The 25,460-nt window shown below is 35.8% G+C and overlaps 1 protein-coding gene across 1 annotated transcript in view; it reads left to right on the top strand.

The window, feature by feature from the left end:
- The window catches only part of TSHR (thyroid stimulating hormone receptor), a 119,257-nt gene that overhangs the window by 53,025 nt on the left and 40,772 nt on the right, over nucleotides 1-25,460 (top strand). The window contains exons 2-5 of the mRNA XM_004681650.2: nucleotides 3,488-3,559; nucleotides 7,884-7,958; nucleotides 22,192-22,266; nucleotides 24,557-24,631. Coding sequence (XP_004681707.1) covers nucleotides 3,488-3,559; nucleotides 7,884-7,958; nucleotides 22,192-22,266; nucleotides 24,557-24,631 — 297 coding nt within the window. The remainder of the gene's footprint in view (nucleotides 1-3,487; nucleotides 3,560-7,883; nucleotides 7,959-22,191; nucleotides 22,267-24,556; nucleotides 24,632-25,460) is intronic.

The raw sequence follows: 25,460 nt of genomic DNA, 5'->3' as shown, positions 1-25,460 counted from the left end.
ATTCTGAAAGTGAAATACTTTGACCATTCACTCTTACTTGCTTATTTTCTCTCCCATTTGTTTTTATTTTCTTCTTTTTTTAATTTGTGTAGTCCTACTTTTTTTTAATATATTGTTAAGGGGAGAAACAGTACACATTTTTGTATATAACAACTACATTTATATGTAATAATAACATTAGCATTTTTAAAGCATTCACTTCAAATGTGTCTTTTGCATATGAAAGGATAATCACATATCCCTGTAACAAGTCTCTAGGATACACATCAAGTTGTTAATAGTCGTCATTTCATAAGGGGTGTGTGGCATTTAAATGTTTTTACATATGACTTTATTTTATAGCTTTTGTTTTAATTTGCTTTGTAATACTTTAATGTAAGTAAAAACAGCAAAAAGTACACATTTTGAAAAAGAAGTGGAAGATAGCCTGTTGCTGGCCTGACCATAACAGTGATTGTTGACCTTTTATATTTTTTTTATGATTTATTTATTTATGTGTATAAGAACTGGGGTAGAGGCCAGAGGTGTGGGGGTTGAGAGAATTCACCATAGATAGAGTGGGGAGCAGAACCAGCAGGATGAAACACACTGCTGAGGGGAGCAGCGGGCTGGTCAGGAGAGGTCTGCCACACCATGTGGGTTAGTTCCCTGGCTGGGATCGAACTTGTGCTGCAGTGACTGAAGACAGCTTCATAGTGCTGTTCTTCAAGCCTTTGTGCCACCAGGGAGGGCCTGTGATAAATTTCAGAGAGGCAATCAAGACAATGTAAACCAAAAGTTAAAGAAAATTAGCTCACTAATTGGGTTTTTTTTTTTCCAGATTGTGTACACATTGCTATGCATTAGTCCAGGCAATGTACAAAATTATAAGGTGATCAGGCAGTTTATATGATCAATTGTCACTCTAGCCATTCATTCATTTAACATAATTCAAATCAGCTCCTGAAGTCTGAGGCTACATTGTAGACATCATATATTCACTAAGTTCATTCAACAAATAGATATCTCATTTCCACTTTTGGCCAGAATTGTTGATACTCTCCTTTTGACTTTGTTGAAGTTATTGTACATTTTGTAGTATCTAAAAAACTATTCTGAGATACATAATCTTCATTGATCTATGTGTATTGGCTTCCCACTCTGTCTCTGGTGAACCTCCTCATCCCCTCTACCTCTGACCTACACCCCAGTGCTTGTATGCATAAATAAATAAAACTTAAAAAAATTCAGCAGGCCAAGGCACCATGTTTTGAGACTATGTGTCCTAAATCCCATCAACTGCAACTAAATCAGGAGTAGGAGTTCTTTGTTCTAGTATCAAGTGTTATGGTGTGTGTTTAAATGTGTGCACATGAAAGGCAGAATTCAAGAAACATTACATTTCAGAAATTCATCCATTCAGAAGGAATGTTGGTATATTTGAACCCAAAGTTAATTAGCTTAACCCAATATCTATTCAATTACATTGAAATGCAACTTCTTTCTAAATCACCACTTCTTATAAACCAATTTTCTTATAAACTAGTAACTATAAAACTTATAAACTAATTTTCTTATTAATTAAATGTTATTTACTTTTGAGACAGAATAAACCCAAAGACCTTTAGCTAGTGAAATTTACAATTTAGGTCCACCTTAGCCTTGAGTCATAGGGCAAGTGAAGAGATTCTAGAGTCAGAATAGAATAGGAAAAGAACCTTGCAAGAATAAGGAAGTCTCCAGAAATAAGAGCCACAGATTCCAAAGGGGATTGATCAAATACATCAGGATATTCCTGGCAAGGCAATAAAAAAGGACTCCAAGGACTTGGAAGCAACATGTAATTCTAGACACAGAGACTAAGACACGCGCGTTACCAAGAAGCCTAATAATGCCTTGATATCATTGCAGAAATTTCAGATCCCATGAATTCCCTATTCTCACAGGTAATAGAGATAGTGACCAAAAACTAACCAATCACAAAGAGACTGATGGAGCTTTATAATAATTAGGGAGAGAAGGTCTATATTCCCTGAGTCACAACTCCATTTTGGCCTCCTCGCTCCTCCCTGGCCTGGTTCCACTGGCCTGGGAGACCCACTTTGTTTGTTTATTTTCTCCTTAGTAAATTGTCCTTATATCTATTTCTTCAAACAAATCTGCTTCTTGTCACTTGCTTGCCTGAGCATCAGTGAAGTTCCTGCTGCAGCTGAGTGAGACACCAACCCGTGGTGGTCTAGTGGCTGGGACTCTGCGCTGCCCCTGCAGCTGGGATCCATTCCTGGCTGGGGGACCAGGCCTGAGAACCCAAAATCCTGGAATCACTATAAGCACCGGGTATGATCTTATCATAAGTATTTACTGAAGACCCATGCTTTCAGACAACTTTCCAAGACTTTGGGCTTGAAAAACTCAGCCTCCTTGGGTGCAAACCCCAACAGGTGTGTCTCTTACCCTTTGTTTTCTTGGCATGGTCCAATTTTACAGCTATTTTAGTAGAATGTTCTTTAATTTCAGGATCTTGGATCTGGACCAACAGAATTTTAATCAATCCAATTAAGAGAATATAAATGGGGGGCTCATGAGAATAGTGAATTTATGGGATCTGAATTTTTGAAATGATATTAATGCATCATTGGGCTTCTTGGTAAAGGCTGACAGCCTACTCTTTTGTCACTTACTACTTCCCTTCCTTTCAATTATTAAGTTCTTTTATAAATTAATTTGACCTTGCTGATGCTTCGATTAAGCAAGTTACAGATATAGTACTTGACAGATGGACACGATGTAATAGATAAAAACTGCTATAAATAGGTCGTTAATACTGCAGCGATAAGATGCCAGGGAGGGGACATATTTTCTAATCCTATGATAAGGTCTCAGTCTTCAGTGAGTCTGTGCCTCTGTGAATGTCATAAATGTTTCTCTACTTTTTTCTCTCTCCTTAGGAAGGATGGCTAGAGTGGGGTGGAGCTGGTTATTTCCCCTCTCAAGCAAACTGGAAGAAAAACCATAATCTTTAAATACCCAACAAAGGTGTCACATTCTTGAAAATCAGTGCTTTTCAAATTGCAGAGATCTTTACATGAGTAACGGGACTGGAGTCAGACAACTAGTTTTAGTCTTTAAGTGACATTAAATGCATTTATTTCCTCTCAGTAAGCATTCTGATGTCATTTTAAGACATGTTTGTGGACTAGTACATAATATGAATGCAATAGCCCAAATAAACTTATGAATATAGTATATCGCCAAAGACAACGTAGTTGGTGTTAATTCAAAGATGAAGTTTCAAGATGTATTTTCTGCATTTGATCTCATTTGTTTTGTAATTTCTGTTTTGTAAGGGAAAATTATGAGTTTTTGGTCAAGTTTTAATTTTGGTGTTTATATATATTGGAATAAATATCATAAGGCCTGTCATGTTTCTAATGTTTTTTACAATTAAGGTGAGTTACTATAAAAGTTCGATGATTAAATTCTAATGGTGTAATTGTTATTTTCATAGGAAATTTATCGAGACTCATCTGAAAACCATCCCCAGTTATGCATTTTCAAATCTGCCTAATATTTCCAGGATGTAAGTCTTTTTTTTTTTAACTTAAAGAGAAATTGGTACTGTGAAATGTTATTTTATAAATACTTTCTATCAAGAATCGTACTTATTATGTATATAATCTACTTGTTTAAGTCAATGACATCTACATTTCTAATCTGCATTTCTAAGATATATCACAATTTTGTGTATAAGATGTTCTTTAGATTTTCACTACCTACTTCCAAATTCCTCAATGATTTTTGGAAGTTAAGGCAAATCTAAGTTCATTTGGACTTGGAATTATTAATATCTTGGTATATTTTAATATCTTGGGATGAGGCAAAATTTTAATCAGACATCTTTCCCATAAACATACTTGTATGTATATAAAAATATATATACAATGTACCTAATACATCTTTCCTATCCTATTCTTGGTATACTTTTCACTACTAGAACAAATGTTTATATTTGTCATAAATGTAGCCAATGATTTTAGACCTCTCAAAAAAAAAAAAATCCAAACTATAGAAAAACAATTGTATACCCAAAAGTGAGTAGAAAAAAGTACTTCCATGTTGAACTGACAAAGACTGTATCTGAAATAACCAGGTCATTTTTCATTTAATTGATTCTGATAGTAATGTGGATAATTCAGGCATAATAAACACAAACACAACTAGGAGCCATCCATAATATTCTGGCTAAATGTATTCATTTCGTGACCATTCATTAAGTGTCTATTGTTTCATTTGACATTGTGGCTATCACTAGTAGATGCCTATGTGGAGGTAAAGGATGTTACTAAATATCCTCCCACAATAAAGAGTTGTGCCATCTCACTACCAACAGTAGGAGCGTGAGAAGCCCCACTGCACATGTCTGAAGTGTCTGACCACTTCAGACATGTGCAGCATGTCTGACCAGCACTTCCTTTTTCCAATTCCTCTCTCCTTTGGTTTCTTTGCTGTTGCTCTCTCATCCTTTTTCCAATTGACCAGCACTTCCTTTTTCCAATTCCTCTCTCCTTTGGTTTCTTTGCTGTTGCTCTCTCATCCTTTTTTGAGGTACTTGTGTCTTACCCTGACTTCTTCCTCATTCTCCTTTGTTGACTTTATATTTCACTTGTTTTATTTCATAGCATTTCCATTTTTAATTCAATTTCTTAAATATTGGTTCTTTCTTTGTTTATTTTATTCTAGTTCTTCTCACCCTACTGTCCTTGAATAAACACTATTCTTTTGGCTTCACGCTCACCCAGTACAGCTGATTCCTAAATGCATAGCTCTAGTCCTGACCTGTTTTGACAACTCAGCACTGCATTACAAATGTCCTTCCAAATTCTATCATCAGGATGTCTCACTAACACTTCAAACTTAACATATTCAATCATCCTTTTAACCTATTCCTGCATTTATAGCATACCACTTATAGACCTATAAACTAAAGGCTTCAAATTCTCTTTAGTATCTCATTTTTCTTTATCTCCCTTATAAAATTGCTTATTTCATGTCACTACTGGGATGTTCCTATAGCATGGTCATTATTTCATTCATTCATCCATCCAACAAATACATATTGAACTTACGTTCTATGTGACACTTTGGTGAATGCTTCACATGGAACAGTATTAATGGAGACTCCAGCTTCCTTCCTAAGAGAGTGATAAGTGCCATGATGGGGTCAGTCACCTGTTACTGCAGGAATTCTAGGAAAGGCATATTGCTTAGGGGCAGAGATCAGGGAAGACTTCCGGGAGGAAGTAGTGCCTAATGTGTGATCTGAATTACTTGCCAAAAAAAAAAATTGGAAAGACAACTCCAGTTTGAATGGGAAAATTGGTATATTCACAAATTTAAAGTAAGTTTGTTGAGGCTGGAACTTAGCCTGGGAGGGAAGCAGTAGAAAAAAAAAAAAAAAACTGGAAGTAAGCAAGCAAGTGAAGTTCTTGTGAATTGTGTGAAGGACTTTGAAATTTGCCCTAATGACCAAGCCAGTGAATGGTTTAGCAGAGAAGTGACATGAGCAGGTTGTTGTAATACTTACAACTCTTTGCTCCTGAAACAAGGGAATAGGTCTGTTTTGTCAATATCCACTTAACTGACATACAATCGATATTTGTTGAATGAAAGATATATATGCAATGAATAATATAAGGAGATGGTATGTCTAGGGGAGAGGAAGACACCAGGGAACCCTATGTTAGTTTGTCTGGGAACAGTATAAATTTCTACCTATTATACTGGCATAATCATTAATAGCACCCTATTTTAATTCACAGAAATATCCTACTTGGATGATAAATGATATACTACTGTAGTGTTTATATATGATTCACTTGATAAGAATAAGTTTAGGGAAGAGGTAGAATCTGATTTTTCAGTTATAGCAATGGGATAAGCAAGTAGGAAGTCATTCCTTTCATCTCACTGAAATGAATGGTACCTACATGCTGTCTTCACAAACAATGATAAGAACACATTCAGAAGTTATCATTTGGTTGAAGAATCTGAAAATTCAGTTATGTTAACATGGTCTTAATGACTATCCCACTAAAACCTTGAAAAAGCTTCATACTTCTAAAAAATTCAAGCGATAATATGGTGAAATTTTGAGAGGTAAAAGAAACTTGCAAAACTGATCTTGTTCTTCAGAAGATTTGCTCTTTATAAATTCCTGCAATTTCTACACAGTAAACTAATTCACTATCTTCTATTATTTCCTCTATGTTAAAGTTTGATATTTGCATCAAATAATCTATATAATGTTATCCAGAGTGAAAATGGCTCAAAGACTTAGTAAATTAAAGGATAACTGTTGAGAGAATAGCTTATTCAAAATAGAAAGATCCATTAAAATACAATAACCACTAAAAACTCAAACAGGCCCTCCCTGGTAACACAGCGAATTAAAGCACAGCACTAAGAAGCTTAAGCCTCTTCTTCATGAGTTCGATCCCTGCCTGCCCTGGAGGTGACCACATAGCGCATCAGACCTCTCCTGACCAGCCCACTGCTCCCCTCAGCAGTCTACTTCCTCGATCTGCCAGTTCTGCTCCTCGCTCTTGTCTCTGGTGAATCCTCTCACCATCTGCATCTCTGGCCTGTACCCCAGTACTGTATGAATAAATAAATAAATCTTTAAAAAAAAAAAAAGCTCAAACAGAACAAGTCAGTGACTCTCTGGCCTCTCTGGAAAACATTGAAAACATTTTAATAATGACAATAATTTGCAGATTCCATTCAAACTATAGGTCAATACTTCGCAACTCTGCCTGCAAATTATAATCACCTGGAAAACATTTTTTAAATGTTTGCTACATTTCTGACCAGTTGATTTAATTACCCTGGACTTGGTCTTAGACCTTTGTATATATTGAAAGCCACCAAGGTAGTTCATTATATGGCCAGGGTTGAGAAGCTCTGTTATGGTATTCATCTATTAACCATCAATTTCCCCAAATGCCATAGAAATGTCCTTCAATAAAAAGCGATCACTGAACTTGGCTGCATTAGTCATATGCAAAATGGAATTTGAATTATCATTCCTTTGTATTCTTTACAAATTACATTTAGAGCTTTCTCATTTTCACTTAAAATTTTTAGTAGAGTTATCTTTTGCTTACCAAGTTCAAGATGAACCTTGCATTTCCAGCATCATTTAAATCAGTAAAACAAGTATGAAGAGACTATGTAGTCATCACCCTCTGGATATTCCACTACAAAGTTATGAATTTCTCTTCAGCCTCTTTGAAACTACTGTTCTAATCCCATCATGTTATATACTCTATTAAAAGTGCCTCTTATTCATGTGTTCCCTTATAGTGTCTTTCTTTTTTTGCCATTTTAAATAATCCACATATTCACTCAATCACTCATCAATTTGCTTAATACATCTTTATTGAGAGTCTACCAGATGTCAAGCACTAGGAAAACCATTCAAGATTCAATGATCACCAAAAACAGACCAAATTATCCACTTTGGAGAATTCAGATGAGGTAAACAATATAAACCAACATTTACAAAACTACACTGTGATCATTAATGGAAGTGAAACTGCATGGTGCTGGTTATATCTTATGGGCATTTGATCTAAACAGGAAATTTGGGGAAAGACTCTGAAGGAAATAGCAGCTGAATGAAAGTTGAGGGAAAACTAGACCTTCATGTACTGGGGAACTTTGCAAATCATGGGATCTGAAAAGTAGTAATAAATAATTTAAAATGTTTAGAAAGAAACCATGCACATGATTTCTTACATGATCTAGGAAGCCACTATCAAAGAAGTTACATGAAAATGAATGGTAGGTGTGGAGCTTAAACCCAACTAATGTTCTCCTCTTTCTTGTATTTTTGTGACATTCAGTTACTTATCAATAGATGCAACTCTGCAGCGGTTGGAATCATGCTCCTTCTACAACTTGAGTAAAATAACTCACATGTAAGTACAGTGAAGAGTGAGTATAGACCCAGATGCAGCCACTCTTGTTTGATCATTGGGCATGGGGTGGCAAAACCAACTGATTTCAAATCATAAGTCAAACTTGTTGTTTTGACTACATTCTTATTCTCATTCCCTGTTTATGTTAATCTGTATGAATTCTCTATTTCATGACTAAAAGTTAAAGAAAAATTAGAAATCCTCTTCTTGGATTGTCATTTTACTATCCTACTGTCATGCTAACAGATTTTATTGTGGGTCAGTCAATAAGTATTTGCTGATAAACTACTTGATTCTAGGACCTGTGCAAGATTCTTCAAAACTAACATTTTCCTCAATATTCATTTCCAACATTATTTCCCTCAATACTCATTTCCCTCATTAATTTTCTTGAAAGAGAAATATAGCTTCATGTGATCAGAACAAGAGCAAATCTTAAAATGTGCTTTGTAGCTGGTCAGGGATGAGTTTAGCCAACACACCATCTAACCTTGGAGAAGTTATATAATCTTTCTTAGCCTCAGTTTACTTATTTGTTAAGTAAGAGTAATAAGAGTTTCCACTTTCCATGATTATTGTAAATATTGATAGCATTTAGAACAGTGCCCAGTATATTAAAATTAATCAATACATTTCATAAAAATCATTCTGCATCTATTTCTCTGCCATAAGTCATAAAAAACTTTGCATGCATAATCACATGCTCTTTTAAGAAGCATGTATTACAAAATATTAAATCTATTTTCTTGGTGAAGAAATAAAAATAAAGACAACATAAGCCTTTAAAACAGACAAGTGTGATATCAAACTAAAAATGTTTCTGTACAGCAAAATAAATCACTAAGAAAAATCAAAAGACAACCTATTCAATATGAGAAAACATTGGCCAACCATATCTGATAAGGAGTCAATAGCCTATAGAAGTGTAAAGCTCATACAATTTAATAGAAAAAAATCCAATTTTAAAAGTGGGCAAAATACCTGAATAAGAAAATAAGATGTCACAGTGAAAAGGCTAGCATACAATAACTAATTGGATCACAGGAGAAAGAATGCCAAAAGAAATATTTGAAGAGAATTCTTCGAAACTCCTAAGAAACATTAAGTCACAATGTTAGAAGCACCACCACCCTTTAAAGGGTAAATAAAAAGAAATACACATCAAGTCGCATCATCCTCAAAGTACTAAAAACCAAAGACAAAAAAAAAAACTGAATACCATAAAAAGCATCTAGAGAGGGCATAAATCACAGTATTTTTGAAGAAGTAAGAATAGGATTGATAGCTGACTTTTTTTTTAAATTTTTTTTTTTTTAAGATTTATTTATTTGTGCATACAGAACTGGGATACAGACCAGAGGCTCAGGGGCAGTGAGAGGCTTCACCAGAGACAGAGTGGGGAACAGAACAGGCAGATCGATGAAGTACACTGCTGAAGGAAGCAGCGGGTGTGTCAGGAGAGGTTTGCCACACCATGTGGTCACCTCCGGGGCAGGCGGGAATCGAACTCATGTGGAAGCGTCTTTAGATTCTCAGTGCTGTGCTTTAACCCGCTGCGCCACCAGGGAGGGCCGATAGCTGACTTTTTTTTTTTTTTTAAAGATTTATTTATTTATTCATACAGAACTGAGGTACAGGCCAGAGGCTCAGGGACGGTGAGAGGCTTCACCAGAGACAGAGTGGGGAGCAGAACAGGCAGATTGACGAAGTACACTGCTGAGGGGAGCAGCGGGCGGGTCAGGAGAGGTCTGGCTCGCCATGTGGTCTCCTCCGGGGCAGGCGGGATTCGAACTCATGCGGAAGTGGCTTCAGATTCTCAGTGCTGTGCTTTAACCCACTGCGCCACCAGGGAGGGCCAATAGCTGACTTTTTAACAATGATGGAATCACTAAAATAATTGTAAGCTATGTACAAGTGGAAAACAAGAAAAATAACAATAGCAAATAGCTGCCAACCTAGCAGACTGTTTTCTAAAATAATATTAAATGGTAGCCTAATGGTACAGGAGGAAATGAAAAGCAACAGAATAAAGTAAATATAAATGAACCTTGACTGAAGAAGACAAAAACAAAAAATATCTTAGGTGAATTAAAATACAAGTAATCCTTGTCTGTGAGATAGTGAAGCATCAAGACTGTTTGCAGGCTGGAATCCTATAGTGTGATCCTCACAAAATAGAGTATGGTTGGTTGGGGACTTCTAAATGTTGTAAAAACATTGTTCTTGGTTATAAATGGATAGAAAATGACAAAAGTAGTATGACTAATAGTTATTTAGCACACTGTGATTTTCAAATTAGAAATATTTAGAATTAAAATGCTTCATGTTTTTGTGAAAAGCAACAAGAGTAGTTCGAACAGGACATGACTTTTTCTCTTTGTTGTCTGACAATAGAGCATCATTTCAATGTCTTGGCAAATTGTCATTCCTCTTTCGTAGTCTGTATCAACTTCCAATATTTTTATCTTTTGCTCTTTCAAAGTCATAAAATATTCCTAAGAGTTCTTTTAATGTGAATTTTTGGGATATTGGGATATTGCCTCATTTTATACACAATGACTTTTTTCATTTATATCAGTAATTTGCATTCACTCAATAACTGTAATTGAATATCTAGAGTCTCTCAACAATCCATGGTCAGCTATAAGACAGTTTACAACCATAGCAGGGTTTGGTTTTAATAAAGCTCTGTGTGGTAGAAAAGCATAATGAAAAGCAAATAATAAAACTATTATGAAATTAATACGGGTAGAAGATTTTAATGACATAATTTAAAATCTTACTTGCCCTACTGATTTACATAAAACCTTAGTGATTTATCTGCAATATTATATTAAATAAGTGCAGAGCACATATTTAAGGCCACATAGAATATTTATTTAATTGATCACACACAGGTTCATGAAAGTAAATCTCAGTAGCTCACAAAAAATTAAAATCATTCTCTGACTAGTAAGCAATACATTTCTGAATAGCTCTAAATCACAAAAGAAATCACAACAGGCATTAGAAAACAGTATTAGCTAACTATTTAACAAATCAAAATCTATGGGATGCAATTAAAGTCCTGCTCAAGGGCCTCCCTGTTGGCCTACGGGTGAAGTCTCAGTGCTATCACTGCTAAGGCTTGTGTTTATTCCCCAACCAGGGAGCTGACCCACATACAATAGCAGACATCTCCTGTCTCATCCACTGTTCCCCTCAGCAGTGTATTTCAGTAGATCCACCTGTTAGCTACATACTCTCGTGAATCCTCTTATCCACACTCCCACACCTCTGGCCTGCACCCTAGTTCTTCTACACAAAAACAAGTAAAAGGTTTAAAATAAATAAAAATAAAGTCTTGCTCAGAAGAAAAGCAGTACCTTAAAAAGCTATATCCGTAAAGAAGGTAGAAAGTAAATCACTTACAATCTTTATGAGAAATTTATAAAGGAGCAGTGAATTAAAACCAAAGGAAGTAGAATAATACCCAATAAAGCTGAGGCTCCTGAATAGTAAGCATAATAGTTCAAATTTAAAACCAAATCTCTTGACTCTACAAATAATGTTCACTTATAATAACACTTTGCTTCTCTGCCCCCTCGCCAGAAACATAAATGCAACTACTCTAATGAAGCTCTCTTTATCTAGACTCTACAGCTCTCAAAATCAGCCATTTGTTTTCATTATAATCTTTTCCTCATATCAATTCTAGTTGCAGTCAGTTCTCTCACAAATATTTTCCCGCCGAACAAAACTGTTAACATCCTAGAACAAAGGAAAGCATGAAAGGCAAAGTGAAAAGAAGGTAGTTAAAAAAAATGGATTTTTTATAAGTCAGGACTAAAATGACAAATGCAAGATGAGTTTCTCATGTGGAATATAATGAAACAAAGTAAAGAAACTGATAAAACCCAACCAAAACAAATCCTTGGGTTCAGATGGTGGAACTGATGATATCAGAGGGAGGAAGGGGGAGCAAAGGAAAGAGGGGTCCAGTGGACTCCTACATGCAATCGAGGCATAGTGGTACTTTGGTGGTATCACAGTAGGGAAACATACCTTTGAAGAAGTGAAGGTCTCTATTGCTAAAACACAAAGTAATATAAAGCAGTGTTACCTCAATAAAACAAGGGCCCTTAAGAATATTTCCTTTATGTATATATTGAGTTTAATACCTTAGAAAAGAATAGTGTATCTTGCATTCTTCAATTTTTTCCTGACATTAGTATCTACAGCATGTGTGAATACTCTTGGGTGTAAATCACCCAAGTGATTAATGTATTTATTTTGTAATCACCTATTAAGCAATGACTATAAACACAGCATCTCATGTAAAAGAATCATCTGGAAAAACACTCTTCTTCCCTCAAATAATTGAGCATCCTTTTGTGCTTCTAAGGCAAGAAACCAAATGTTAAGATAGAATGATTTGTTTATTCTGCAGTTCACCCAGTATTAACAACCAAACTCTCCTGTGATTTCTGAACACAGAATTAAAAGCTGTTGGCTTATTTTGTAAACAATGCTTTACCATGTTGGATTTTCTGTAAGAGTAGATACTAAACTACGGAATTCTGATTTTAAATATCAGTAAATCTTGCTAGCATTTAGCAAAAACATCAGCAGTTGAGGAACATAATGTTATTCTGTTTCATGAATGGGTTTCCTTTCTCAGCTGCTCTCCCTCTGCCCTTTTTTTGGCCATGTGATTTGTATTACGAAGGGACTCCAAGTTCATCACCCCCACTACCATTCATCCCCCCATGCCTTTTCAACCTCCTCCTGCCAAAGCACTATATCCAGCTTCCCAAATTATATTTAGATTTCATTCTGTGATATGAACCAGGATGGCAGAACATAAACACTAAAATTGTTTCCTTCATTACCTGGGGCTGACATTCCAATGACAACAGCTACCCATTCATTTGATAACACTGTGCTAAAATGGTCCCATTGCATCTTATAGACATCCCAGTCATGGCCTTCTTATCTCAATGCTCATCTCTCTCCCTCTGTGATACCACACTGATCAATTTTCCCATTCTCCTTTGCTAACTTCTCCTCCCCCATTTCTAAGCATTGGGATTCTATAGGACAAGTCCTATGTCTTCTTCTTCTCCTTCTTCATTCTCCCCAGGTGATATACTCAATAATTCTTAATTGGATATATCTAGCCCAGGCCTCTGTCTAAGTTTGGGTCATTTGTCTTGGATCCACTGGACATTTCCTCTCAGATGTCTCACATGTATCTCACTACTTAAATAGCCAAAACTGAAATTCATGTCTCCTAAAATCTATCACTCCTCCAGTACTTGCTGAGACAGTTAATGGGACCTCAATGGTGTGGCAAATCCCAGCTAAGTAAGGAGTATCACCCATGATGCTTTCCTTGCTCATCACCCACTTCCAACCCTGCACCATGTCCTATTGATTCCATTACCCTAATGTATTTGAAAAATACCTCTTCCTCTCCATACCACCATCTTATCCAGGCAGCCATTATCTTTTGCTCGCGATACCATAATTCATATTCGCATTGGCCTACTCTAATTTGTTGTTGGTACCACCCACAGAGTGATGTTTCTCAGGAAAAAGTCCTAACTACTCAACATAAACTTCCTATCCCTCGTTTTCAGCTGAGGCTTGCCCACCTCTGTGTCCTCATCTTGCTCCATCCCTGCACATCTGTATTCTTTAGCTCCTTTATTAAACCAAGACATTCCCTCATTCAAGGCCTTCACATGCTTTCGTGCTATCTAGAAAGTTTCTCTCTTTGCCTAGTTCATTCAACTGGTTTCTATTTTCAGTCTAATATTACTTTATATACCTTTGACCCTAAGCCACATCTAAATTTGATCCTTTATTTGAATCTATCATTGAACCATTTATTTTTACTTTCTACAACTTCTTAAAATTTGTGATAACAATACAAATGTTTGATGATCATAAATGTTTTCACAAGGCTGAGTGTTTTACGTACCATTTATCCACACCAAACAGCTAAGAAATCATCAAATTAAAACAGCCCGCAAAAAGAGCAATTAGATATATTCAGAACACTTTTAAAATAATGTTTTCAAAGAGGACAGTTTGAACTGATGAAGAATCTGATTGATGGAAGTTATGTGTGTGCAAACTCACATACATGGGTATGCTTAGCATCCCGAACCGAACACATTCCATATCCCAAACAATATGTTGAATGTTCGATATGACAATATGTACTCAATCCTTGCAATCATTCTCTGAAGCCATTACTATTATTTTACAATTTTTTAAAAATGGGTAAATCAATGTTAACTCAATTTAAAAAGGTTCTAAAAGTGGACAAAAAAATATCAGTGAAGGATGAATTTGAGATATTTAGCACTTAAAATTAAAAATCCAATACAATGAGTAATACACATGCACAAAATGTATGGCTTTACATTAAGTGTGTATTTCATATAGACACTGCATTTACTTTTACATTCAGTATGACAATGTCAGTCTTTTGGGGGGTAACTTATAGAGAGTCAGAAGAGGTAATTACGATGTATCAATTAACAATGGCAGTTTTCTTTGTTAAATTATTGAGAGATGTAATCAGTTCTCCTGGGTTTTAAACTTCAGCTGGGATGCTGTTGAAACCCATAAACATACATTAGATAAAGTTTTACAATTGTAAAAATGATGAAATACTGCACAATTCCATCTTCTATTTAATTTCCTCCATAAAGAAGCTAATTGCTTATCGTTGTTGCTATTAATATAGATTATTAATAGCTAGCAATTACTGAATGCCTTTTATGGGCAAATTCTCTGTTAAAAGTGCTTCACAAATACTGTTCCATTTAATTATGCAAATCTAAGTGGCTACACTATAAAATGAAGATGTTAATGCATCCCTCATCAGGCTCTTGCCTAGGTTAACTCAGGTAAGTTTTGGAGACAGAATTTGAAACCAAAGACACCTGCTTCCAAGTAATAGCAGAACCTTAAACTGCCTTAATTAGGGCCCTTCCTGGTGGCTCAGTGGGTTAAAGCACAGCACTAAGAAGCTATAAGCCACTTCAGCATGAGCTTGAGCCTCGCCTGGCCCCCGAGGTGACCCCTTGGCAGGCAGACCTCTCCTGACCTTCCGGCTGCTCCCCTCAGCAGTGTATCTCTTTGCTCTTCCTGCTCTGCTCCCCACTGTCTCCGGTGAAGCCTCTCACCGCCCCTTCACCTCTGGCCAGTACCCCAGTTCTGTATGCATACATAAATAAATCTTAAAAAAAAAAAACTGCTTTAATTAAAAGCAGAGCTAGTTCAAAATTATATTAACCTCAGAATTGTTTTTAGTTTTATGTGTATTTAGTTTAATTACAAGTAAATAAAAATATTACAAATGAGTAGAGCAGATAAAATAATTATTTATGGTAGATAAAATGTGATAAGACAATTCTGCTCATTCACTAAATTAATCAAGTAGATTAATTGAAAGTATTGAACACATCAGTCCTAGTCCCAATCATTAAATCTTGAGCTGAATGCATCTTCTAAGCAATTTGGAATTTTTCTTTCATACTGTTCTATTTCTAGTGAAAAACTGCAGATGAATTTTCTTCAGTCTGCATCAGGAATCTGAGTATGTATAAACTCTCCATGAATTAACACCTATGTTTTGTATAATCAATCTACTTTTTAAAATTCCTTAATAAAAATGCATTAAACACTGAATAACAACCTTTGGATATAGATTTCACCCCTCCCCCCAGTTACATAATGGAATGTTAGTGGTGAAATAATTCACCGATAATTATCAAAATAGGATTGTTAAGATTTCTCTCATTGAAAAGTCTTCATAATGTAGGAAATAACCTAATCTGTAAACATATAGACTATTACTGAAAAAGTGAGTGCTGATCTAAAACTCAGGTCTTTGGAAGCCAAGAATCTAATATACACCAAGAGCTTTGACATATTTTATATTTTTACCTAGTAATTTATAAATTTTCTCTAAGAAAATAAACCAAGGAGTGAGAACAAGTTTATATAAAAGGTTGTTCATCTCAGAGTTAATTTATACTAGCAAAAATTTTGAAACTACTCAAATGCTCAGTAGGAGAAAGATTTAAAATGAAATCTGTGTAACCACTAAAAAACCTATTGTCATAGACTAATCCTATAGAAAATGCTTTTTTATAATGCTATTTTTGAAAAAATAGACTAAACACCTGAATTTTCCTTGAATCATGGAATGATGGAAGATTTCATATCTTTTTGATGTGAATGTGTTTGAAAGTTTTCACAATATATTGGAATTATTTTTATGTACAGATAAAATAAACTTTTTAAAATGAAAAATAACTTTATAATGCATTGAACTTGAAATTAACACTTGCTGTTAAAATAAAGGGGTGATTCATTATCTGATCAAAACCTATTATAAAAGATCATTTTAAAATTAATTTGCCTGATTCTTAGTCCCTGTCTTCACCTGTTACTGTATAGCATTTAAAATAGCAAAATCATAGTTTTGTCACTGTTACATGTACCTTGTTTTAAGAGTTGTTAATTACTTACAAATTACTTCTCCTTGCCTCCTCAAACATGTGTAAATTTGCCCATAATAGATGCCCAATAATTATTCATTTAATTTTATTTATCCTCATTGTTCTACTCAATGGAGAAGGCAGGCTTTCACCATTTTTTAACTTTGGGGACCCAAAGGCAGAGTAGAAAAAAACTAAAAGTTAAGTTGAAATGAAAGTTAAAAGGAAGATGGCAGCTGACAGAGCACTAATCTTTTGGCTAATAGTCTTGTTCTGTTTCTTGTTTTAAGCAACATCATATTTCATATTATTGCATTTGTATTTCTTAGAAGTCCAATTATGCTGGTTAGGGCAACTTCTCTTTCTCGAGACACTTTGTGCTACCTCAGTTTTCTTACCCTGTGCTAGTTGGAAGCACTCTCATGTACCCCCAAATTTTTGCAGGTAAAATGTTAAGTTGATCTTATTGCCTTCAGTTCATTTCCAAGCACGACATGCTTTCCATTCATGAACTGGACATATTTAGAGTGTGGGCAAATATCTTGATGTTTGAAGATCACAGTCAAATGCTTCGGCATAGGACCTATGGAATAATTGCTGTGGGAAGTGGTAGATTAGGAGGTTGGAGACAGGGAGGCCCAGAACAGTGGAAGGAAGGTGGAAGGTTCCTTACTACTAAAAGTGTGTAAGCTTCATTTCCCCTTCGTCCCTCTCCTCAACCTGAGAACTCCTGTCTCTCACTCTACTGATTTTCCATATTGTTGGGGATTTATACTGGGTAGTAAGTTTCACTCTTACTGAGAATTAACAAGTTTCTCAAAAGAGGAAAGAGATGATACATGATTAAAGAACCTAATCTAAACTAAGTGATTCATCTACTGGTTTGTGAAAACCCTGAATGCTGGGCTTGGATGTTAGCCGTTCATCTAAATGTCTATTTTAACCGAAACTCCAATGAAGAGAAATTAAGCAATAATGAGTATTAGCTATCTTTTTCATTCTGGAAGACAATATCTTTTAAACATCATTTTTTTATGATGTTTTATTAAACATTTTTTTTTATAGTTGAATTTGTAGTGTACACTCTCGTGTGAAGGTCTAGGGGTGCCCTTCACTGTGTAACAGGAAAATCCATCATCAAACATTTCTAAACTTGTCTCCAAGGGTTGTGTATGCAAATGATGATATTATTACCAGGGTCACTTAACTTGGTTCTCTCATCCCTTCACTAGTAGGATTATTCCTGGTGATAAGAAACATACCTTTAATCTTCCAAGGTGGGCTTTTCTAATCTATAAGCTTCAAGATCCTTAAATATTTCCCTCTCAACCCTCTCCATAAAAGTGTCCTTAAAGAGTTAACAGCCTGTCTGGCACGACTTATTTTTATTAGTAGTATAGAAAATAAATATTGCTTTGCTTTTTTTCTTTACATATTTCATTACACATTTTCTTTACATTACATACACTCTTCTTTTGGCTAGATAAAATAAAAATGAAAATCTCACATTCCAATTCCCCAAGCTTATTTACTAGAGATAACCACTATTAGAAGTGCTGTAATTTAGAATTTTATCAACACTTAGTGTATTAGTCTGAGTGGGCTAAATTATGGTCAGAAATAGAATTGAAAATGTCTAATAGCCCTAAGGTAACAGAAGTTTATTTCTTTTCTTTTTTATTGAGGTAGTATAGATTTGCATCCTTATATTTGTGTTTTCAAGGTACAGGATCTCCCCTTCAGGCGTTGTTAAACACCACACCCACCACCCAAGCACCCAAAGTCCATTGTTCTCCCTTCCCTCTTTGTTCTCACTCCCTCCCCCTACTCCTCAGGTAGCCTTAGTTCTCAGCTATTAGTTCTTGCTGGAGGAACAATATTGTGATGGGGGTGGGGGAGTGATATGCCCGTAGCAACCACTCCACGACTTATTTTTATTAAGTCCAGGGTGGGAACTACTAAGCTACTGCCATCTCAGCTCTTAGACCCTCTGGAGGACATCTCTATTCCTACCTACTGCCTGCAATTACAAACAGGTTTCTTTGTACTCAGCATATGCTTCCTCCAAGCACATTCCTCACAGCCTAGCTAGTTTCCTGCACAACTGCTATACTCAAAATTGTGTGATTCAAATCACACTCCCTGGCAGACTTGAAACTCATTCAGATTTCCACTCTTCTCATAAAAGACTCATTGGTCCTTATCTCTATCCATCCTTGCTTTCCTGGAAAGGTTACATCACCTGCATTCACTCCTTACAATTACTGTACCCATTTGACTAAACTACTACCAGCCACACCCAACCTCTTTGCTTCGCTAGAGGTATTTCTTCCAGCTTTTCAAGCTGGTAATTGACATGCAACATCATGTACGTGTAAGATGTACCGTGTTGATTTGATACAGCTTAAATAGTGCAAAAGGATTACCATCACAGCACTAGCAAATATTTTTCTTCCATCACAAAATTACCATTTCTTTTTTGTAGTGAGAACAATTAAGATCTACTCTCTCAGTGACTTTCACATATATAGTACAGTATTGTCATATATAATCACTATACTTTACATTAGGTCTCCTGAATTTGTTAATCGTATACTGGCGTTTTGTACCCTTTGGTTAATTCAAATTCTTCTTTTCCCCAACTCTTAATCCCTGGTGACCTTCACTCTACTTTCTAGTTCTCTGATTTTAGCTATATTAGATTCCACATATTTACCTCTCTCAATAGCATTTTTCTTAAATTCATTCTAAGTGTTGAACTGTCATCTTACCTCAAAAAGTGATTTCCTTTCCTTGGTGTTCTCTTGTGGCATTCCTTGTCCCTGTTTCACTTTTTCCTCTTACATTCCTGGCTCCCATCCCCCAAAACCTATCTCTTCTTTTGTTTCTCTCTCCTCTCCATACAGCCCCTCCTACCTCTTCCTGTTCTCATAGCCCCATGTAAGGTGCAGCCAATATCAGTGTTTAATTGCACTTTAATTCTTAACCTCTAAAGCTAACTCAGTCAGGCAGCACTCCATTTCACTGTGACATTCTCTTAGGTCATGACCAAGTCTACTTGTTCAGTAGACTCCTATGAGTTACAAACAACCTAAGTGCCTGTGGCAAGTGACTACATCAAGCAGATACGCTAATTTAACACAGTAGAATACTACTCAGCCATAAAAACCACAGGAATAGACCTCAATGGTATTATGCTAAATGAAATAAGTCAGATAGAGAAAAACACTGTACGATTTCACTCATGCCGAAGTTAAAGAAATAAAACTAATAACCAAACCAAACAAAAATAGACTATAAAAATAAAACAGCAGTTACCAGAAGGGAAAAAGGAGTAAGTCAGGTAAAAGGGGTCAATTATGTGGAGGAGGCTGGAAAATAGACTTTTGGTGGCAAACTATATACAGATGTTGATTCATAATGCTGTGCACCTTGAAATGTATGTAAGATTATCAAACAAATATTACTTCAATAACCAAAACCTTAACACAATTTTTTTTAAGTTTTTAAATTACATTCTCATACAGAACAATTTTTCATGCTACAAACCATATTCAATTTACAAACTCTCCTAGATAATATTTGATTATTTCTGCAGTAGTTGGAACCCTGCTTCCCACGTGAAAAGTTCTGGCAAGTTTACTGCTCACCACTCAGAGAGAGGGCTCCACCGAAACAATGAAATGTTTTTGGAATATCAGAAAACACTGAATAATAAAAATTGCTTCTGCTGGGGGGAAAATGTGGAGGTATCACCCTTCTTGACTTCATACTATGCTACAAAGTGATAGTAATTAAAACAATTTGGAATTGAAATAAAAACAGGCACACAAATTAATGGAATAGAATTGAGAGTTAAGACATGAAACGTATGATTAACTAATTTATGACAAAGGAATCAAGAGTATGCTGTGGATAAAGAAAAGTCCTTTTATATGGTCTGGACCGTCATATGCAAAATAATGAAGCTAAACCACTATTTCACATCATACACAAAAACTAACTCAAAATGGATTAAAAATAAGAAATGATAAAATGCATGAAGAAAACATGGACCACACACTATCCTTGACATCAGCCTTAGAGATGTTTTTGGGGATTCATCTCTAATGGCAAGGGAAACAAAAGCAAAAAGTAAAGAAATGGGATTATGTTGAACTAAAAGCTTCTTCAAAGAAGGAAACAAATAAAAACAAGAAGACATTTTACTGAATAAGAAGATATTTGTATAGAATACACCTGACAAGATGCTAATATCCAAAATATTCAAAGAATTTTTTTTTTAATTTGTACAATGGAACCTCTCTGGTGGTTCATGGGTTAAAGTCTCAGCACTATGAAGCTATCACCAGCCACTTTCGCATCAGTTCAATCCCTGGCCAGTGAAGTGACCCACATGGTGTGGCAGACCTCTCCTGACCCGCCCGCTGCTGCCCTCAGCAGTATACTTCGTCAATCTGCTTGTTCTGCTCCCCACTCTGTCTCTGGTGAATCCCCTCACCCCCCGCCTCTGCACCTCTGGCCTGTACCCCAGTTCTGTATGTATAAATAAATAGCTCTTTAAAAAAAAAGAAAGAAAGAAAGAAAAGAAACAAGTGTGGGCAAGGATGTGGAGAGAAGGGAAACTGTACACTGTTTGGGGGGATGTAAATTGATATAACCCATTAAGGAAAGCTCAAAAATTAAAAACAAAAAGTCCATATCATCCAATTACCCACTTCTTGAAATTACCCCAATGTACAAAACCACTAATTTGAAGAGACATATACACCCCATGTTTACCACACTCCTATTTACAATAGTCAAGAACTGGAAATAACCTAAGTGCCCATCCATTGGTGAACAGATAAAGATGTGATGTAAATACACAATGGAATACTATTCCGCTATTTTTAAAAATTAAATCCTTCCATTTTCAACAATATGGATGGACCTAGAGAAAATTATGCTTAGTGAAATAAAACAGACAGAAAAACACTGTGATTTCATTCATATGTGATAGAGAGAGAAAACAGAGATAAAACAAAAATAGAATTATGGATTATGAGATCAATTCATGGTTACCAAGAAAGAAGAGGAGAGACTAGAACAAGGAATAGGGTATAACGGTATAGAAGGACAGATTTAGACTTTCAGTGGTGATCTTAGTTAACATGTTCACAAGTTGATTGTCAACAATTCTGTTGTTGAGACTTGTATTATAATTGAAATTACTGCAATTAAAAATAAAATGTTAAGCTATTTAAACCAAACTATATATGTTCAACACACCTAATTTTACTAGAAAAGAGTATTCAAGCCCATTTCTAATTTCATTAGTGTTAATTACACACTGTGATTAGCATGTATATTTAAAAAAATACATGCTAAAGTTTTAAGTTACTAACTTCAGAAAATAAACCCAAGTGAACTGTTAAGATTCACTACATCTGAAAAAGCAATGGACAGAGGAATCTTATTACCCTTATTGCACACTATTATCCATCATTAATCCACTCAACCTCCCAGTCAACAGCCAGGATGTTTGCTCCTAATAAAGATCTGTCCTCAGCAAACCACCACAGAGGTTTTTCTTTTAAATATAAAAAGAATAAGAAAAGGTTCTATAACTATAATTTTGAAAAAGTCCATCCATAAATTCTCATGACCATTTATGAGATCTGCTTTATGTTGTCTTATCTTTGATAAGAAATGAATGTATTATGGTGAATGTGTTCATTATAATTTCACAGAGAGATTCGGAATACTAGGAGCTTAACTTACATAGAAGCTGGTGCGCTGAAAGAGCTCCCCCTTCTAAAGTTCCTGTAAGTATTAACCATTCTCCCATCTGAACCTTTTCATGTAAAAGAGAATTATAATGCTATCTGTCAGGAGTCAAAGTGTCTGCCGGGTTGTACTAGAAACCAGAGCAGGACATCACAGCCTGTGGCTGACTCCCTACCCTCCCCCTGCAGCAAGGGATCAGATGAAATTCAGCACCCTTGAAAGCCCATTCAAAGGTCAGCACATAGAACCAGAGACCTGCTCTGAGAGACAGGAGCGAGGAAACATCATCATGTCTATCTAGTCTTGAAATGGAGTAAACAGAACGAAGCAAAAAAAATGGAGCATTCACTGGTCAATTCTATTGAAATGGGTGTTACAACAATATTAGAATAACTGAGACACAGGAAAAGGCCAGGAAGAATAAAATCTAATCTCATGGAGGCTAACGGGACTAAAACCGAAGAGACAGTCCTTACCACTCTGTTCTGGTGACACCGAGTGACCTAACCAATACCCTCTATGAGAGCAGGGACTGTGCCTACCTGTCTGCATCTTTGTTGTTTAGCACCAAAATGCTCAAGACAACTGTGTTTGGTGCAGATGTATGTATGGACTCAGATTGTCTAGGCATTACATGGAAGTGCTTCCCTATTCCCCACTATCTTACTTACTTGCATTTTAAAAAATTAGGAAAAGATCATTCATTTTTAGGAAAAACAAACCCAAACATCAGTTTTCATTCCAATACCCAGAAATAAGCAGTATTAATATATTGTTTTATTTCCACCCAAGTTTTTTAAATACAAATAGGTATTTCATATTTTTTTTTAAGAAATAAATCAGTAATGATGACTAGAAGTTATCCTGGAAGAGAAATGAGGAATAGAAAAGAAATACTGGTGAATGGAATACAATAGATACATGGAATCACAAGGTTTATTTATTTTTATTGTTAAGTGTGGGTGATGGGTGGTACCAGGCGTAGAGGAGGATATTGATGGAGTCTGTGGCTGAAGGGTTATCTGGAGGTCCAGGAAAACTTATGGGACGAGCTATAAGTCACTCCCATGTGGACTTGTGAGTTTCAATAAATCATTGGTTAGTATGATGGCCTCCTACTAGGTGCGAGACTGTAGAACACAGATTTTAAAATATTGTGCTTGTCTTCAAGAAGTTTACAATCTACTTTGGGAATTTATTGTATATGAAACTGAAAAGTTCCTCTCCTCCAGGAAAGTATTGGAAAGTGACAAATGAAAGGTATTTTATGCTGTTTCAGGTAAATAGAGGAGACATCAAAAATGAGATGAACTTGTTGTTTTAAACATCAGAGAGATTCTTGTTCCTAATATAGAATTTCCAGCTCTCCCCTCTATGGCCCCACTCAACTCTTGGATGTTCCCAAACCCACTCCTACCAACTCACTCCTACTCTTCCATATGAAGACCTGTTACAATTGAACTAATTTATTTTCTTCAAACACATCTTTGAAAAAATCTCACCTCTCTCCTTTGTTATCTGGAACTTCTCATTTGTTCTTTCTGTCTCCCGGCTTCCTCTTCAAATCTGTGTCTTTTCCTGTTAAAGGGGTCAAGCCTGAATGTGCTTTAGATGGTACATCAATGGAACTGGAATTTTCTCAACTGGAAGACTTTCTTGACAGCTTTATGAGTAGGTCTTATGCCATGACAAACTGCTCCAAAAAAATCTCTGCTTTCACCACCTACATTGTACTAATTGCACCAAATATTAAACCAATTAAATTTGAGAGGCACCAGAAGCCTGGACATTTTGCATTCATGCTATATTATACATGTTTTTTAAATATTAATATTTGCCCTGATGCCACAAATGTTATGGACTCCCATAACACTGGTCCAGGAAAACAATTCTTGGTGAAATGGTGAATACAATATGAGAGTCTGAGAGAGAAAGCCTGACTTAGAGTTGGATGATTCTATTGTCTTCCTGACCCATTCTCCTTTTACTCCACTCCTGTTCCTCCAAGCACACATATAATATCCTCCAATTAAAACAATAACATTACACACAGAGAAAGAAACCTAACCCCACATCGTTTTTAATCGTAGACTTCTAACTAGAAAGGGGTGTTGACACTAATGGACCAGACTAGATTCTTCTGCTTGAGGGAATATCACCTTATCCAAGGGTTAGAACTTGCCCATGGCTACCTCAGCTATTCAGTGAGGAATTTTGATTTGACTTATCTGACTTCAGAACCCTTGTTTTCAGAACTACATTATTCTACATTCTCTGAATTGAATTTCTTACCTAATTTCTGTTCTTTTTCTTTTTTGTATGTTTTAGTGGCATTTTCAACACTGGACTTAGAGTATTCCCTGATCTAACTAAAGTTTATTCCACTGATGTATTCTTTATACTGTAAGTATACCCATGCAACATTTGCAACATTTTGTAAATGGGTACTGATGGGGGTCAGTTAAAGTCAAGTGGAGCAACCATCTCAAGGAGGAAGTAATGGCTAGCTATGCCAAAAGCATTAATGGATGGAGTGATGTAAGAACTGGGCTTAGTAATGTGACACATTGGTGATTCTAACAGGAACTGTTTCAATGGAGGGCTGGAAATGGAGAAATCTACTAGAAGTAGGCTGAAGAGACAATCAGAGTGGGGATTTTAGAGAGTGTGACCATAACAAATGCTTTCAAGAAGATTTACTATTAAAAAACAGAATGGAATATTCAGCAATGAAACAGATAAACTCATGCCATTTTACGGCAACATGTATAGAGCTGGAAGGGATTATGCTCAGTGAAATAAGTCAAAAGGAAAAAGAAAAGTATTGTATGGTAATTAATATAGGGAAATCAAATAAAGGATCAGGATAAGAAACAGGAACAATAATAAATTAAAAACAACAGTAACAGGCAACTAGAAATCAGAAACATTTTGCAGGTGAGGGGCAGGGGAAGGGAGCAAAACAAAGGAAGAAAGAGCACAAGAGACTATGGTGATGGCGCACATGTGAACTGGTGATTGGAATTTCATGGGAACTACACCTGAGAGGAGAAAGCAAACTGTGTATAAAAAAATGAATAATAATGTAATATACATATAAATAAATTAATGAGTTAATAAAAGGAGCAGAAATCATCTTAAAAGATATTTGGTCAGAGCTTTCCCTGGTAATGCAATGAGTTCAAGCACCGTATTATGAAGTTCTCTGAAGCTGCTGCAGCATGAGTTCAAT

This window comes from Condylura cristata, unplaced genomic scaffold, assembly GCF_000260355.1.
Source record: "Condylura cristata isolate star-nosed mole 26May11 unplaced genomic scaffold, ConCri1.0 scaffold00013, whole genome shotgun sequence".
Classification (NCBI taxonomy): domain Eukaryota; kingdom Metazoa; phylum Chordata; class Mammalia; order Eulipotyphla; family Talpidae; genus Condylura; species Condylura cristata.
This window is presented reverse-complemented; position numbering and strand designations above follow the sequence as displayed.